Source organism: Callorhinus ursinus, unplaced genomic scaffold (assembly GCF_003265705.2).
Source record: "Callorhinus ursinus isolate GAN/ISIS: 27379988/994484 unplaced genomic scaffold, GSC_fseal_2.0 scaffold39, whole genome shotgun sequence".
Lineage (NCBI taxonomy): Eukaryota > Metazoa > Chordata > Mammalia > Carnivora > Otariidae > Callorhinus > Callorhinus ursinus.
In genome coordinates, this window is record NW_027397101.1 from 2,418,894 (window position 1) to 2,436,971 (window position 18,078).

The 18,078-nt window shown below is 43.9% G+C and overlaps 1 protein-coding gene across 3 annotated transcripts in view; it reads left to right on the forward strand.

The window, feature by feature from the left end:
- The window catches only part of NTRK2 (neurotrophic receptor tyrosine kinase 2), a 328,863-nt gene extending 312,116 nt beyond the window's left edge, over nucleotides 1-16,747 (forward strand). For all 3 annotated transcript variants that reach the window (XM_073880676.1, XM_073880674.1, XM_073880675.1), the window contains exons 19-20: nucleotides 13,143-13,301; nucleotides 14,157-16,747. In XM_073880676.1, coding sequence (XP_073736777.1) covers nucleotides 13,143-13,301; nucleotides 14,157-14,342 — 345 coding nt within the window. In that variant the 3' untranslated portion in view covers nucleotides 14,343-16,747. The remainder of the gene's footprint in view (nucleotides 1-13,142; nucleotides 13,302-14,156) is intronic.
- Nucleotides 16,748-18,078: the final 1,331 nt, after the last annotated feature.

Consider the following 18,078-nt stretch of genomic DNA (forward strand, 5'->3'; position numbering starts at 1 on the left):
CTCTGAAAGTGGAATGGCTTCCGGGAGTGAAGTTGGGGTGGCCAAGGGGGATGAGCAAAGGGAAGGGAACCCGTAGGAGAGGGCACCCAGCCCTTCCATTCTCTCTGACTTTCCCCAGCACCCACGCCCTCTCCTCTCCAATGGGTCACTTCAGCCCCATTAATCTTCAGCTTCCACAGCTTTTCTTGATAACTTGTCCCATATGTTTCTTACTCTGTGTACAACATATGTCTGTTCCATTTCTTATTTACAGTTTAAATTAGAAACGGGTGTCACTCTCTAAAGCAAATCAGCTACTGTCTATTTTTTCCTTTTCCCCTCTGGATACCCCTCTCGGCTCCAAGGGGTCTGTGCTGACAACCCTGAGTGGGGTGGACAGGAAGCTGCCTTTTTGGCCTTTGCCCCTGGTTCTCCTTCCATATTTATTCCATACTGTAGTATGGGCCATTCCCTGAGGCAGCCAGATGCAATCATTTCATTTGACAAATATCTGTTGAGAATCCAAGCACTGGAGAGGGCACCCTTCATGAAGCTTGGAGTCTAGAAGCCGAGGTTAGATCGCAAACATGTAGCTACACAAATAGGCACGTCATTACAACAGATTGGTGCTGAGGGGAAAGTAAGTCGTGCTACCTGATAGTCTCATTTGCTTCTGATGTCTAAGAATATGGCATTTAAGTCCTGAGGGACAAGTAGGAGTGAAGGAAAACTCAAGGAGCTACATGTGTGAAGGATCTGAGGTGAAAAAGTGCTGAAGACATTTAACAGAAAGAGGGAAGACCAAAGTGGATGGGTCACTGCAAGGAAGGGGGTCAAGCACTGGGAGCAGACTGGGGAAAGAGGTACTGAGATCAACAGGGGTTCTAGCAGCCACTTTAATGGTTTTTCATTTTATCCTAAGGGCAATGGGAAGTCATTAAAGAAATTTATAGCAGAAAACGAAATGGTCTGATACAACTAAAACTCTAAGACTATTGCTCCAGTTAGTGTACGGACAGTGGATCAGGAGGGAAGAGGGTGGGCTAGTTAGCAGGTAGTAGCAGTGGCCCAGGGAGGAGAGAGTGGAGCCAGGAGATCAAAATGGAGGCGGAAAGAAGTGGAAGGTCCTTGGAAGGACTTATTTTTTTTTCAAGATTTATTTATTTAGAGAGAAATAAGCTGGGGGAGGGGACAGAGGGAGAAGGGGAGAGAGAGAATCCCAAGCAGACTCCATGCTGAGAGCAGAGCCCAACATGGGGCATGACCCCAGACCCTGGGATCATGACCTGAACTGAAATCAAGAACTGGATGCTTAACCGACTGAGCCACCCAGGCGCCACTGGAGGACTTCTTAGAGTATTCCACCAGCCCTTGACTGCATGCTTCAGGACTCCCTGTTAAGTGAGAAAAGCAAATTCCCTCCATGGGTAAGTCACTGTCTCGGTGACATGCGGCTGCTGGCAATCCCTAGCTGATGTGCCCTCTTCGTTGCTGCATTGGCTTGGTTTGCAGTTGAGTGCAGCTCGCTGAAATAATGTGTGTAAAGTTCATGGCCATGCTGAACTTCCATCCACAAAGCTGAGCTCAAGTCAGCCATCACAGCATCTTTGGGGTGCTGCAGCCAACTCCTTCTGAGGAGCTTCAGTGAGGATCAGCTCATCAATTTGCTTTGAAAACTCCCCATCCTATTTCCCAGTAGTCTCCCTCCTGTGACCCTCTGGACATAGTGGCAAGTCTTCGGGCATCCAAATATATACCTCTTAGTGGAAGGGAGCTGAAAGCATCGGTAGATTAAGTTGTTGGCCAAACTGCACCAGTATCATGATCCATAGCCAGTCGTTCACATTCCCACTATGGCATCAATACTCTGCCTGGCATTGTGGTTATAAAACAAGCTCCAGAGGGCAAAGACCTAAGCTTATCTAATGTTGTTTCCCCACAGTGAACATGGCACTAACTAAATACAGATTTGTTAAAATGTACTCTGAGAAAGGTACGTGAAAAGAAGCAAGATTAATGAGAGATTGCAAGGGGGGTGGGTGTTACTACTTACACCATGCTTTATGTCGGTGACCTCACTTGAGCCTCCCAGATGTGATGCAGTAAGTAGTGTCATCTCCATTCCATAAAGGAAAAACCAATGGCTTTATGGGAGGCAATGACTTACCAAAGTCACATGGAGAGTCGTGTAAGCACCAGAATAGAGCCCTGGGCTTCTGATATAGGTCACCATATTGGACAACTCCAGGAGGGGGTGTTTATGTGGACCAGAGAGTGAAGGGTGCCCTTCAGGAACTCAGGACTGGGCAGGAGTGGGCAGGGCTGTACGGAATCCGCATGCAGACTTGTTACAGTTACTCCACTGCTACATTTGTCTTATGGGTTTTATTCCTATTTCAATGCAAAAGAGAGACTCTAAGACATAAAGTAATTTATGTTCATCTAGTTAGTAAGTGGCTAAGCTAGAACAGGAAACCAGGTTTGTTGACTCCCAAACCCATGTTCATTCTGTGGCTTCGTGGGTCTCCCATATGGACACACTGTCTTGCGTTTCTGCACCAATGCCTCTCAACCAAGAGTCTGGGTAGCCTTTGAACACAGGATGGTGTGTTCAGACCAGAGACGACCCATGAAGCCACAAAATGAATATGGCCCATATTTCTAAAGCATCAATTTTCATAAATGATTTGGAGACGAATCATTATTTTTGATAATGCATCGTGGAGTCTAATGCAACAATTATTAATATCAGATGTTAAAGATGAAACATAGAACTTTGAAGAAATTCCAGACTTGCTGTCAGCACCTGGGGCTGGAGCCACAGATATGGCCCCAGTTATTCCCCACACCCCTGGTCTTTTACTTCTTTCTGTGTTTTGGGGTGCTTTGGTGGAAAGGTTTGAGAAGCACCTAGTGACAACACACTGGTTTTCCATAACACCAAGCTGCCGCTATCGTTGGGTGAGAAACAGAGCCCCAGTTCTCATAACATGTGCACTTTCTTTGGGTATATTTTGTCTGTAGGTATGTCTGGAGAGATGGGAGATTGATGAATTTTAAATGTAAGGTAATTAAAGGTAATTTAAATTAAAGGCAATGTCTTTAGCACAGAGCCTTGCACAGAATAGGTGATTGAGAGTTAATTTTATATTATTTCTTAGCTCTCACGATCATCATAAGAAATCACAAGTCTTTTGTAACCAAGGTCACAATCTCTATGCACTACATGTATCACAGACATTGCAGAAAAGGACCATAATGATACCCAGGTAGGTATTCAGAGCTCCCTGGAGGAAGCAACTTTCTCATTATCGTTACACTCCCGTGGACACAAGACATCAGTTTTTCTATTAGAATGAACGTCTGCAGCTGGGAGGAAAGAAGACTTTATTCATCTGAAACTGGCTCTGGTGTATTAAGTCTTCATCTCAGGCTAATGGTGGAATGTACATTCTGGCAAGGTCTTCAGTGTTAACTAATGGGCTGGGGTTAATGGGGGGACAGATGGATGGTGTCCACCCAGAAACCTGATCTCTCCACTTACTGGACTTGATGCATCCAGGGCAGCAGTAACCACAGTAATCACCGCTGATATGGAGAGTGCTGATTCTATTACAGAGAAGATTTTTTTGTTTTGTTTTCCTACTCTGTGAACAAATCACTGATTTCTTCCTTTGTAAAAGCTAGCTGGAATACCAGCTCTTCTGAATTATTTCCATAGAAACGATTTCACATTGGAAATTTGGTGCCGAACCAACACACTGAAACCATCTTAACATAGAAAATGACATGAACATACATTGCTCCCACTTTTCTGATTGCCTTTGCTCAGCACATGTTGGTCCCTGTTGGCTTTTCATCGTGAAAGGGTGCCGTGCTTTGGTCTCAAATGTTAAAGAGTCAGATGGTCTCGTGGGTTTAAAACCATAATGCTTAGGAGGCTATAAAAGGCTCAGGAACACTGAACATTTAAAAATGGCAGCTTGATAAAATGTATATGGTTGGAATATACAACTTCCTATTGCTGAGTGATGCGGAAGTACAAGAATCACACTCCAGCCAGCGTGCTGTATTAGTGCTTCCCAATAGCATCATCCTCCCCTTCACCCCCTCAGGAAACTCCCCATCAAGTTTGATAAGAGTTAGTGGGACGGGGCTGGGGGTGACGATCAGAGGCAGGGGGACATATGTTGTTACTTCTAATTTCACTTTATTATTAAGATGGAAATCTTTGCTTCTAGATTTGAATGTGATTCTTAAACGTCGGTGCAACTGTAGTTTTATGCTTTACTGAGAGATGACTTAATTTGCTTCTGATTAGAGCCAGATGTAAAATAAGAAGAAGCCACAGTCACTTCTGAGACTGGGCTCTTTGTTCTTTAAATTGTATATAGTGCACAAGCAGGAGACAACGGGACCCAGGAGGGATGTCGCTTATGGCGACATGGAGTCCTGGAAGCCCTCTGCCTTTATCTTCACATCACTAGGGAGTCCAGGGTCTGCCTGCTCTCCCTGCCTGCTCTTCCCTCCCAGGGAACCCCAGGTGGAGGAGGGGCTAGAGTGATGGGGGGGTAGATTGCCCTAAGGTTTGCACTGGAACTGAATCTTCTGTGGGACAACAGCAGGTCAAGCCGCTTGCTAAGCTTTAGAACTAGTTGGTAATAATCAAGAGTTACCCAGGAGGGAAAGGAACAGTGGGGTCAAACCTTCAGTTTGGGGACATCAAGATGCTGATAAAGGACCACATATTTGCATTCTGGGCCAGAATTACACAGCTCCTAGTGTGTAGAGCTACTCTTGCTTTCCCAGAATGTACTGGAGTCAGAAGGAGGAGTGTTGGCAAGGAGAGTATTATGGACTAAATGTATGTCCTCCCGCCTTAGCCCCCAGTGTGAGGATATTTGGAGATGGAGCCCATAAAGAAGTAATTAAGGTTAAATGAGGTCATTGGGTGAGGTCCTAATCCAATAGGATTAGTATCCTTATAAAAAGAGACAGCTGAAGCTCACTTTTTCTCTGCACACATACAAGCTCTGTGCAGGAAGGGATCTCCCACCAGAAACTGAACTCACTGGAACCTTGATCTTGGACTTCTAGCCTCCAGAAATGTAAGAAAATAAATGTCTGTTGTCTTAGCCATCGAATCTATGGTATTTTGTTATGGCAGCCCAAGCGGACTAATGCAGAGAGCCTTTCCTAGCTCTGAATCTGACTCCATGTCAGACTTGAGACAGAATGGGAAGGGTGCCATGCATTTGGAGATCTAGGTCCTGCTGCAGACGCTATCATGCCTTAGCTGTTTTGTCTTGGGTAAATCACTTCAACTCTGGGCCTGGAGATTCCTCACTTTTTAAGTTGGGATAAAAGATCATATCTAACTAGCCCCACAGGATTACTAGAGAATCAAGAATCAAATACTTAGCATAACAACAACAGCTAGTATTTTTTTGCACATTTACTATGTACTGAGCATTATTCTAAGAAATTGATTGATTGATTGATTGATTGATTGATTTTAAAGTCAGGTTCACTGAGGTATAATATACATACAGTAAAACTCACCTTTTTTAGTGTACAGTTCTGAGTCTGCGCAAACACAATCACTTAACTGCCACCATAACCGAGTTGTGGGACACTGCCATCACCCCCCAAAATTCTTTTGTGTCCCTGTAAAGTAAGCCTCCCACCAATTCCCATCCCCTGACAACCATGGGTTCTCTAGACCTATAATTTTGCCTTTTCAAGAAAATCATATAAATGGCATCACACAATGGCACCACAGAGCTTTTCTAATATGAAATTTTAATCTTTAATTGATCAGTTGATTCAATTAATTCAATGAGTCCATTAATTCAATGAATCATTTAATAATTTAAGTGATTTAACAATCATTTCATCTTCACAAACATATTTTGGGGTACAAAAAATAATGATAAAAATGAATAGATGTGAAAATGATAAGAAAAAGCAAAAAAGTATTATACAAACATGAGGTGTTATTATTGTTATTTTCATCACTTTTGTTATTATTTATTGGTAGAATAAAGACAAAATCAATTTCTAGTGGAAATTTTGTATTGAATTTGCCATATCTGCTCACCTAGAATCTGAGTGTCTGAAGATAGCAATTTTAGCTCTGTGACCTTGCCCTTCAAAACATGATCATTTGCCTTGTTCTGACAGCAGAGATTTAACCATGAAAAAAAAAAAAAGTATTTGCAAAGATATGGTTAGCAATAGGGTTCAGCACATCCTCTCTTTGACTAATTCAAAAACACTTAGCTTGAAATTACTAATCCGTAATCCTTATGTCTATGACCACATTGGTAATGGTAAAAGATAATGAGAGATTTCTAGGCTACAAGTAACAGTGATTTCCGGTGTAGCAATAATCAGTTCCCACTGTAAAGGAGACAATGATCAGGCTGTCACCAGGGCTCCTCTTGACTCAACCTGAGCTGGGTTCATTCAGGGCTTCTAGGCAGGGCAGGAAGGGCTGAATTTCTTCCCATGAAGTATCCCCTGGTTCAGTAGCCACATGCCATGGAAGCATCCCACCACTCTTCATAATAGAAGGATTCTGATCTTCCTGAATGTGGTCATAAAGTGCCCACAGTCTGACCACAGTGGTTCCAGGTTCTCCGAGGAGAATACTTTGTGTAAATTGTTTCTCTCTCCTTTTTTAAACTTCATATTACAGATGTAACACATAATAAATAAGTAAATAAGGTCCAGCTATTTCTTAAAGTTTATAGCTTTCATGAATTTTTAAGGAACAGGTCAGGAGAAACTGCTGAGGCAAAGCAGTTGGGTATAGGGTGTGACAAGGAGGTCTAGGAGCCTCTTCAATATTTCAAGTGGCCAGAAGCCTCTGACAGCTAATCATCTCTTAATGGGGCTTGCCCTTTGGCCTGCATGTTTCTAAGGGAATAAAATGTTTGGCCTCCAAACAAGTTATCACTCACTCATTGACTAAACACCACACGCTGAAAGTAGCCTCCCAGGCATCATTGGTCTTAGCTAGTTGAGTGTAGAAGGTCCCAGATTAGCATTACTCACCTTTAAATCACCAGTGGTTTCAAAGCCAGCTAAGCATTTGCTTTGGATCTGGAGACAGGCTCCAGCCTCCCATTATGCCTCTCCTAAACAGAGAAGGGAGACCAGACATCATGGCGGCTGGAGAATGAGTTGTGGAGGAGACAGGCATGAACATTTGGGGGAGATGAAAGAATTAGACAAGACAAAATGCAACATGGGATTTTGGAATGGGACCGGACAAGAGAGATTTGAGAGGAAACTCAAGGAAAGGGAGGAGAAATAGACCTGGAAGGGGCCACACTGAGAAGTATGGAAGCAACAGGAGAAGAGAAGAGCAGAGGAGGGAAGGGGAAGGAAGAGGTGATGATGAGGGAAAAAGGAGGATGGTAGATTTATTGTATGTTCATCCCAATGGAAGGAGAAGAGCTAAGCTTGTCACCTCCTCTCTCATCTCCCAGAACACCAGGAAAATAGATATTGCATTCCTCATTAACTTGTACCAGCAATAAAGATATTTTGTATATTTGTTAAAATGAGAAAGAACCTAGGCTCCTGGTGTGAAGAGTGGTGGGAGGGAGAGCTGTCTTCAGTACTATTGGTCACCAGTTCATATCTACTCTTGCTCAGCAAGTGCCAAGATTTCCCTAAATCCTAGTTTTCCAATGTGGAAAAAATGAATCATATTGTTTGTTAAGCCACGGGGAAATTTTCACAATTTACCTTGTGACCAAAGAGTATGTACCCAAAGAGTGCTCCTTGGGTTAAGAAATATTATTGTTGAACTGATTAGATGTGTCCAATTTGATTTAAAAATAGTAAAGTCATTGATTACTAACACAAGATAATTTTACCAATGGTTTTTTAGTATTTTCTTCAGGATTTATTGTCTTAAACACCTTGAGCACAGGTATATTTAAAGGATGCTCAGGCCTCGGTATTTTAATTGGAGCATAGTGGTTATTTTTGATTAACCAGATCATCCTATCCATGTCACCATCAAAATTATGAGGTATCCAGGAAACAAACACTAAGAAATAACTGAACAGTTCTTTTCTTGAAATGCTTTAAAGACAAGATCCATTATTTTCCATAACTTGATTTATTTTAGATACTATGGAATTTCGTTTTGGTCACAGGCCTCAGACATGGTTCTGATTTATTTCACTGACTTAAGCAAGTTGCAATGATTAGAGGCCAAGATGGTCATCAGTCCTTGTGTTCTTCACTCCTTAACATTCTTCTTCTTTTTTAGAAAAGATTGATTTATTTTATTTATTTATTTTAGAGAGAGAAAGGGAGGGGGAGAGAGCGAGTGGGGCAAGGAGCAGAGGGCGAGAATCTCAAGCAGACTCCCCACTGAGCACGGAGTCCCACTCAGGGTTCACTCCCAGGATTCATGAGATCATGACCTGAGCTGAAACCAAGAGTCGGACGCTCAACCCACTGAGCCACCCAGGCACCCCACTTTAACTTTCTTCTTTAGTCTGCCCTTTTTCTCCAGCTTCAGAGGATATGAGATGCTAATCACCAAATGTAGAAAAGTAGTCCTCCATATTATGCATTATGACATCTTTCTAGACTTCCTCCCCAGGTCAAATAGTTTCAGGTCAGTACCATAGACCCCCCCCCCCCCCCCCCCGTCTACTGCACAGAAGGCAAATCAAGGAAGGGATAGGGCTCCCCACACAACTCAGGGAGCTCTCGTACTCCATGTGAACTCCAGAATTTTTGGTTGAATTTTAAGAAGTTATGAATTTCACTAAATGTTTCTTATTTGTAGCATCAAATAGATGAGCCAGTTTCTATCAATTTAATACAAGGTTGGTTCTGTCAGGAGTTCAGAGAGTTACTGGAGGTTAGATAGGAGAGTAGTGAATGCTGATCTCTTTGAAAGAACGTGTTGAGAATTCTTCTCTAAATATCAGCACTCATAAGAACCCCACTCAAAGACATGATAAGCTTACCAACCAACCCCCTCATGCCTGGCCAGATATAACTGAGAAGCACCCATCTTTCTTGAGGCAGGTGATCTGTTAGCAAAAGAAAGGAGTGCCTGCCATGTTGCCAGAGCTGTGCTGAGGGGTGCCGGACTGTCTTTGGGCAATTCACTGGACTGCAGCAGGACTGAGAGTTCCTTGAAATGGTGTGATTTGAGCTCATCTTCAGGAGCTCTTTGGGGAGTAGGTAGAAAGGAAAGGGGATCAGACTTCCAAGAGGCATGAGTAAGTTCGGCCTGGGTGAAGCACCACACAACTGGGCCTGGGGGCTGAACACAGGGCATGTATTAGAGATTGCAGAAGCAGGACGCACAGAACGACCCGTGGGAACAAGTACCGGACAGCCAGTGGGCAGACATTATTGTGTGCCCTGACGTAAGCTACTTCAACTCTCTGAAATTAGGGGGCATTATTTGCAATATGAAGGCAAACCAATGTCTACCCCTGAGTGTAACTACTGAGTTCGAGGGGAAATTCTTTGAGTGGAAATTCTTTGTAAAAGTGAACGACTCTGTGCTGATGGATGATGATGGTGGCCAAGTGGTGGTGAGCGATTACGGAACCACAGTGTTTTGTGCTAAAAATAATCAAGGGCTGGTCTAACCTGTCCACATTTTACCGGTAAGCCAGACCTGAAGTGACTCAGCTGAGCTAGTTAATGGCACAGCGGGAGCTAGGTCCCCAGTGTTTTGGGTTGAGGAAAATAAACATCTCAAGTCCAAATCAAGCCCCTGGCTGCGTGGATTTCCCATCTGGCTTCAGCTCAGTCTGGTGAGTTTACTGCCGAGCACGCGCCTGACGCGCCTGGATCCTTGGAGAGCCCCGCGCGGCACCGTGGCAGGTCCAGCTCTCGAAGCAGCACTCTGACTCCCCGTGTCATACTTGGGATGGCATTCCATCTCACAGATACTGAAGCCAGGGTGTGAGGGCAAGTTGCCAGGTAGCACAATGCAAAACAAATGCCTCATTGTGTTTGTGGCCACTCAGTATGTGGTTTTGTGAAGTCCAAAAGCCATCCAGTCGCTGTGACTGGAATGTGACAGTAATCGGTAACAACAGTGACTCTATTCCCCCACCCACTTGGTCTACTTTTGTGGCATGCTCCAAAATCCTGAGAAAGGCCTGCAAAAGAAATGTTCAGAAATGTTCTAAATGGGTTTGGAAAACTTGTGAACCCTGTCTGAACTTTTATTAGATTCTCCCACCACTCACCCGTTTGACATCAGAACAAGGAAAGCATTATTTATAACAGCGCGTGTGAAATCCCAGAAGGGACTCTTGAAAGAATTAACGTGAAAAATGTGTCCCAAAGAGACTGCAAGCATAAAACAAATGATCAGATGGGAAAACATGTAAATCAAAAGTGGAATCTTTTTTTCTCCTTTAAAGGAAACAGGAGCTTTTTCTTTGGCCGTTAGCAACACGGGACAGGGAAACTGGGGAGGGTCGGGGCCACCATCGGAGGAACCCCAGAGCACTTGTCCCTGCACAGCGAGGCACAGAGGAGAGTCATGTGCACTGGCTCTTCTTAATGTCTCCAGAATGGAGGAGATAAGATAGTAAAGCTCACCGGGAAGGGAGAGACACCTTGAATGCATTAGTGCGTTGGAATTTACGAAGCACTTTCACAAACATTGTCTGTTTGAATGTTTACCTCACCATCACCCTGGGAGGTATAAATTCTTACCTATACCGCATAGTTGGAGCAACTAGGGCACAGAGAGGTTTAGCAACTAGTCAAGGACACCCAACTAGGAAATGGTGCCCTGGGACCCACCTTCTAACATCGCAAACTGAGGATTGTCCATGACATTCCCGGTGTCTATGCACATGGTATCTTGTTAGGTTAGCACATCCCACAGTGGGAGTTTAGCTGTCTGATTCTGGACGTGTGGAAGCGATTCTTCGACTCTCTCCCTCTCCCTACGAACACCCATTCGAATTAGTTTAAATCACTAAGTTAAACAAAATCAAATCTGTTTTTTTTTTCCCGCCAAACTCCCAAGACACGTTAAGAAGACTCTGTGCATTATGACTCTCCAAGAAGCGAGGCAAGTTACAGGTTACAGCATATTTGGCAGGTCTGACCTAGGAACTTTTGTGGGGAGCTGGCTCTTACTATTTTGAGGGCCCAGTACCCAAAAGGTTACCACGTGTTTGTCCATAATGTCCTAGTTCTCTTTTTATCCCTCACAGACCGACTGTATCTTGATCATAAATCTGGATTTTAATTGCAATATTCCCATAAGATAAATAAATACGTCTTTTTCACTAAAAACCTGCACAGAGACCTCTCACTCCACGGGACTCTGCACTATGTAGCTCCCTGCACCCGCCACAAAAGCTTCTCCTTGCTTCTGGTATGTGGGCCGCCAGCACCTGAGCAGATCATTCCACCTTGGTCCTTGGGAGTATCTGGAAACAGGGGAAACCCCTTGTGTACTGTCACATTCCCTTTGCCAGAGTCCTGGGCCCATGGCTCAAGAGCCGGGCAGTTACTCAGCAGGCCAGCGGCACCAACATGGCGTGCTGAGATGGCCACTGGCATCCTCTCTGGTCCGTCAATGCCTGTGCCACACAGGTTCTGTTTAGAATATTGACCCTGATGGGAAGTATTGACATCACCTCCAGGCATGTCCAGGCAGCTCCATGAAGGATATCTGTGCCCGTGGAAGAAAAGCTGCCTGTTACTGCCTGGTGAGAAGTAAGAGACGGAATTGAAACCTGATCGAAGGCTACCCACCTCTACTTAGTGTCTGAGTTGGAGGTGTGTTCAAAGCTGAACAGTAAAGATATAAGGGCACCTCACCCCTGACCCAGGAATTTATGTCCCTACTTGTCAGATCTGGAGTGCTTGTACAGAGAAGAATGGAGGGAAAAAACCCCGCAGGACACCCTCCTCCTTCGACACTCAAGCTTTCTTTGATGCTAAGAGCATCGCTGGAAATCGCCAAGCATGTTACACATCCCTGACATGCTCAGCTCCTTGGGCTCAGGGGTTGGGTGGCATTTTTCAGGCACCGTTAGTCTATTTCTTTCCTTTAATGAGTCAGAAATGGACACTGACAATTGTAATCGGGCATCCGTCTGAGAAGCAGGGGCTGACGGTCTAACCCCTGCTGTCTGTGTGGTCACCTGTCACCCGGGCATCTGGCAGTACGTTTGGTCTGGTAGCTCTGGGTTTTCCAGCGTGAAAACCGGGACCCACCACCCACAGGGCTACTGTGCAGAAATTTGATCATGGTTTTAAGATCAGACAGCCCCGATGGGCTACAAACCAAAACATGAAATTCTTAACTTTTCTCCAGGAAGTCGGAAATCATAAACAAGTGTCCTTGTCAAACAAAGTACCCTATGCCTGTGGCAAAGCTCTTGCCATCTAATGCCTCAGCCTTACTGTTTTCATAAAATGGACTTTCCCCAAACTGGATCTCTTTATTTTTGTACACAAGCTCAATTGTAGTGGAGCAAAGTCCTAAGCTTGGGGTCCGAAGACCTGACTTCTTTGTGTCCATAGCAACGTGAGCCTCCGTTGCTTCATCTGTAAAGTGGGACTAATCGTTTTTGCCCTGCCCATGGCTGGATTGTGTGAGGGCATTTGAGGCAGCACTGTGCACTCATCCTAAGACCTGCAAGTGGAAGGAAGCTCCAGGCTTGCTAAGAAAGTAGAGTCATTTGGTGGATCATTTTGGACACAGCTTCCTACTTGTTTCCTGGCCAAAGTTAATTAGAAGACTGAATCACCTTCATACCAGGAAGCTCGTGTGTGTGTGTGTGTGTGTGTGTGTGTGTGTGTGTCTGTGTGTCTGTGTGTCTGTGTGTTTTATCCAGGATGAACATCCGCCCCATCGTCATCTCTTTCTGCCCTATCTAGTTACCAGAAAGAGAGAATAGCAAAAAAATATGAAAAAAATACTTTGACCATTCTTTGCCCTCTGTCTCTGTTGCTTGTTTCCTATAAAGAAATTGTATTTCCCTCATGTGTTTATAAATAATTAGAATTAGCAAATACAAATAAAGGGAAGGACAAAAGTGCCCCCCCTCATTTGCATTCTACCCTTCCTCCCCCTGATGATGGGAACTTGGTTTCCGGGTGACTGATGCCTCCTTTCTCCCCCTCTCCACCAGGTTGGTGGCCACACAATGCTGCCCATTCGCTGGATGCCTCCAGAGAGCATCATGTACAGGAAGTTCACCACAGAAAGTGATGTCTGGAGCCTGGGCGTCGTGTTGTGGGAGATCTTCACGTACGGCAAACAGCCCTGGTACCAGCTGTCCAACAACGAGGTGCGCAGTGGGCTGGGCGAGACCCCCAAGGGCTGACGTCCAGAGGCGTCCCTCAGCTGGAGGCCAGGAGACAAAGTTGTGTGGCTTTGTGGGGAGCAGCACCGCCCACATGGCCTCTCTATACCTAAATGTCATGGCCAAAGTCTAGTCACTCTCTGAGTTTAAGAGTTCTAGAGAAAGAAAAGCAGTGTTTGCTGACACACTTGGGACTCGCCAGTGATGGGACAGAGGGATCGTGTTATGCTGCTCATCTGGTAAATTTGTAGCAGATGTGGCACCCCCACACCTTCAGAATCCAACTAGTTTTTTTGGTAGTATTCAATAAGGTTTTAAGGCTTTTTTTTTTTTTTTGCACATTTCACTAGAACATTCTAGTGTTTTATTTTCCCATTTCAATTATTTTACAACTATTGTCTATACTTGAGGCATAGCTTCTTGGTCAGGCACCTCACATCCTCTTCAGGCCCACATCTGTCTTATCCCAACTCCTCTCATTTCCACAGCTTGGAGTCCCCTTGTCAGTCAGCACCCTGACGTGAAAGTTCCAGGCTCCATCACAGGCCAGTAAGACTGAAACACATTGGAATTCCAGAGTGAGGTGTGGGAGCACCCCACAGAGAGAAAGCATTTCTCCACCAGTTTGACGACATTGGTGTGCCTAGAAAAAGGGATATAAACCAATGAAATTAACCATGATTTACCAACCTATAATAATTGTTCTCTTCCTTCAAAAAAAAAAAAAAGTGAACACTGAGTGGTTTTCTTTAGGGCGGCCCTCTCCTTGCACGGACGTTTGTTTTACTGGCTTTGTTTTTCTTCTTGTCTGATTCTGTCTTCGATCTCTGTCCTGTCCAGGTGATAGAATGTATCACTCAGGGCCGAGTCTTGCAGCGACCTAGAACGTGCCCCCAGGAGGTCTACGAGTTGATGCTGGGGTGCTGGCAGCGAGAGCCCCATATGAGGAAGAACATCAAGGGCATCCACACCCTCCTTCAGAACTTGGCCAAGGCATCTCCGGTCTACCTGGATATTCTAGGCTAGGGCCCTTTCCCCCAGACCGATCCTTCCCAAAGCACCTCCTCAGATGGGCCGAGAGGATGAACGTCTTTTAACTGCCGCTGGATGCCATCAATCTGCTGTTCTTCACTCCGACAGTATTAACAACAAAGACACCGAGAGGCTTTCAGAGGGAAGCCATGTGCACTTCTCCATCCGTAGACACAGTATGAACTTCTTTTTGGCATTGTCTCTTTCTCTCTTTCCACCTCCCTTGGTTTCTTCCCTAGTTTTTGTTTTCTCTTTTCTTCTTCTTTTTTTTTTTTTGTTTTTGGTCTTTTTTTTTCTTTTTTGGTCTTCCTTGCTTCATAGCCCTTACCCCTTCTTTTGAATCAATCTGGCTTCTGCATTACTATTAACTCTGCATAGACAAAGGCCTTAACAACCCTAATTTGTTATATCAGCAGACACTCCAGTTTGCCCACCACAACTAACAATGCCTTGTTGTATTCCTGCCTTTGATGTGGATGAAAAAAAGGGAAAACAAATATTTGACTTAAACTTTGTCACTTCTGCTGTACAGACATCGAGAGTTTCTATGGATTCACTTCTATTTATTTATTATTATTACTGTTCTTATTGTTTTTGGATGGCTTAAGCCTGTGTATGAAACAGGAAAACTTGTGTTTAATCTGGGAAGCCTTTATCTATGGGAGATTAAAACCAGAGAGAAAGAAGATTTATTATAAACCACAGTATGGGAGGAACAAAGACAACCATTGGGATCAGCTGGCGTCAGTCCCTACTTAGGAAAAACCCAGCGACTGTTAGCTGGGAGGAATGTATTCGGCACCTTCCCCTGAGGAGCTTTCTGAGGAGTAAAAAGACTGTTGGACTCTGTGCCATGGACTATTCTTTTCCCATCACCAGAAACACTAGGGTGTAGTACAGAGAAAAGATGGCTTCCATGAGACGCAAGATGGCGCATCACACACCCGGACAGTCTTGTCTTTGCAGGTCATGGTGATAGCACTGGTTTGTCTTTCCAGGTGTTGTCCACTGAACTTTTGTCGAGTTTAGCTGAAAATGGGTGAATTCTTGTCCAGAGGTCGTTTCAGGGTCAGGTGGGAAAGCCAAAGACTTGGAAAAGATAGGACAAGCTATAAATTCGGAGGCATTATATTGAACTTTTCAGATAGTGGTTCCCTCCGACCCTTCCCCTCTGCCCCACCTGTCCTTTAAACTGTGCAAGCAAAATTGTGCATGGTCTTCGTCGATTGATACCTTGTGTGCAGAAACTACCGCTCCAGACGTCGTGCCCCTGATATGTAGAGCAGATCCATAAAAGGTATAACTTATATAATTAGGGGAAGCTAATGGAGTTCATTAGCTGAGTATAAATGTCTCTGGGTCGTATGGTGGCGATGGGTTTTAGCGAATATGGACCCTGAAGCCTGGATGTCCTCATCCACTTCGAACGGACTGTGGGACTGTGGAAAGGGCAGACTCAGTCCACAAGGGAAAAGAAACCTCACCCTGGGGGCATCACATACATTGATGTTCAGCGTGCACAGGCCAAGACCCTGCTCTGGGCTCTGGTTGGGAGAGAGGTTTCATTCCCAGTGTACTCCATTGTCAGTATGCTGTTTTGTTTTTTTCCACTCCATTAAAAGAAGTAAAAATTTTAAAAAAATCAGGCACAGTATGCCAATGGGAAGCTATGCCCAGACCATGCTTTGAAGGTGTGCTTCTGGGTGTAGTCGTGGGTTTTGCGAAAAGAGGTTGTAAATTTAAATAGAAATTTACAGTTATTTGGATGATCGGTTTTACCAAGGAAGAAAAATATTTCTGTTCCTCAAGAAACCTTGCTACCCTCTGTGAGGGGAATTTTGCTAACTTGACATCTTTATAACACAAGACAGATTGAAAGTGAGTGATTTTAATTCATCTTAGGACATTTTATTTCGTATTTGTTTCTGAAGGTGCAATTGCTCTGTTCCGATTTTGCTTGCGCCCTTAATTCCTGGAGCACCTTATTTTCCATTTATAGGCTTTGAGAGCCTGTTCTCAAAAAAACAAGTGTCAATTAACAGAGAACAAAAGGAAACCGAGTAGCATCAGCAGTCAAGTGAAGGGGGTTGAACAAGATGAACCCTACAGTCCCTTCAAGTTCTGCACTGGCCTATGAGACACAGGAGCTGAGTTGATTGTTCTCTTTGTCGGTGAAAAAAAACCCTCCAGAATACACATAACAATATAACGAAAGCCATATCTCCATGATATATACCTGCACGTATATATCCTATCAAGGACCCATGGTACTGTTAAAACACTGTGGCACTCTGTGAAGCAGTAAAGAAGGGGCAGATTTGTACAAAACCTTTCTAGATTCCATCAGTGATGACCTGAACACCTGCACAGATTTGTCATTCTGCGTGACTGGTCAGCTGCTTGGGGGCGGGGCGGAGGGGGGGTGGCAGGGGGTGGGGGGAGAAGCTGCAAGTTATTTGTTTTATTTTAACAGAGAGCAAAGGAGATAAATATGCTAAGGGATCAAATTCAAGAAAGGCTGCACAGTTTTAAAGCAAGGATTTGTTTAAGGCAAATGAGAAGATGGGAGCATTCTATTCCATTCCAATGTGTTTTCCTCTGAAGGAAAAAAGCAAAAAACAAAAACAAAACAAAACAAAAAAAATCTCCTTACCTTCTGACAAGTCCCTCAAGGTCTTGAAATTAAAGGTTCTATGCAAGTGCAAAGTTTTACAGTTATTTATATTGCTGATCATTATTATTATTTTTTTCTCTGTTGTCTCAAGAGTATGTGATTTCAGAGACGTCTCGCATTGAAAGAATACCAGATTGAACGAACCACAGAATAGCTTAAAATAGTCATCGCTGTTCTTCTACCATCCCCTCTTCTCATGCTCTTTTGGTTTTTAGAAAAGGAACATCCTCGTTCTGAAGTGTAACGATCACAGAACATGGCCTGCTACCCAATTTGTGAAAAACTCCAACAGCAGTAGGGACGAACCTAATTCTCTCGCCCAAACTCAGTCTGACTATTGTTTCCATTTACCAATTGTTTCATAGTTTTCCAGGCGCTTTTCACATCTGTTAGCCAATTATTCCCATTTTTTGTAAGGGAGGAAATCAAGGCTCGGAGAAGTTGAGTGGCATGCTAAAAATCTCCAGGCTCGCTTCTGGCACCAGTGGGATTGAATCTAATTGTTCTGACTCTGAAGTTCATGATTCTGTCTGCTAGAGACTCCAGGATACAAACGGTCCAAGAAAGCAAGCATGCTGGTAAACTCACAAAGCAGGACATGGTTGGAAGAAGAAAACAACATACGTGAGATGACAAGCAGCTGAAATATCGTGATATATAATCATGCTTATAGCTTCAGCTCAATCTTTGTACACTGAACCAGCATCATAATCAGGCTTATTTAGAAAACATTTTGAACTATGCTATAAAAGATCCTATCAGAATCCATATTATACATATGTGTTCACATCCGCGCTACCTGTGGTATTTTCATGTATTTATATGTGTGTTATAAATACTTGATTTATACATATACAGACACATAGACACAGGGTGTTTGTATGCTTATGTATAAATGTATAGGCACACAGTACTAGAGATAATGATAAGTAGGGTGCAGTATGAATAATTTGCTTAAAATCTGCTAAATAACCAAAACTTTTTAATGTCCCATTGCGGTTAGTGCTTCCATTCTCCATGTGGGTAGGACTACATCACACTTTTCAACTCTGTGCA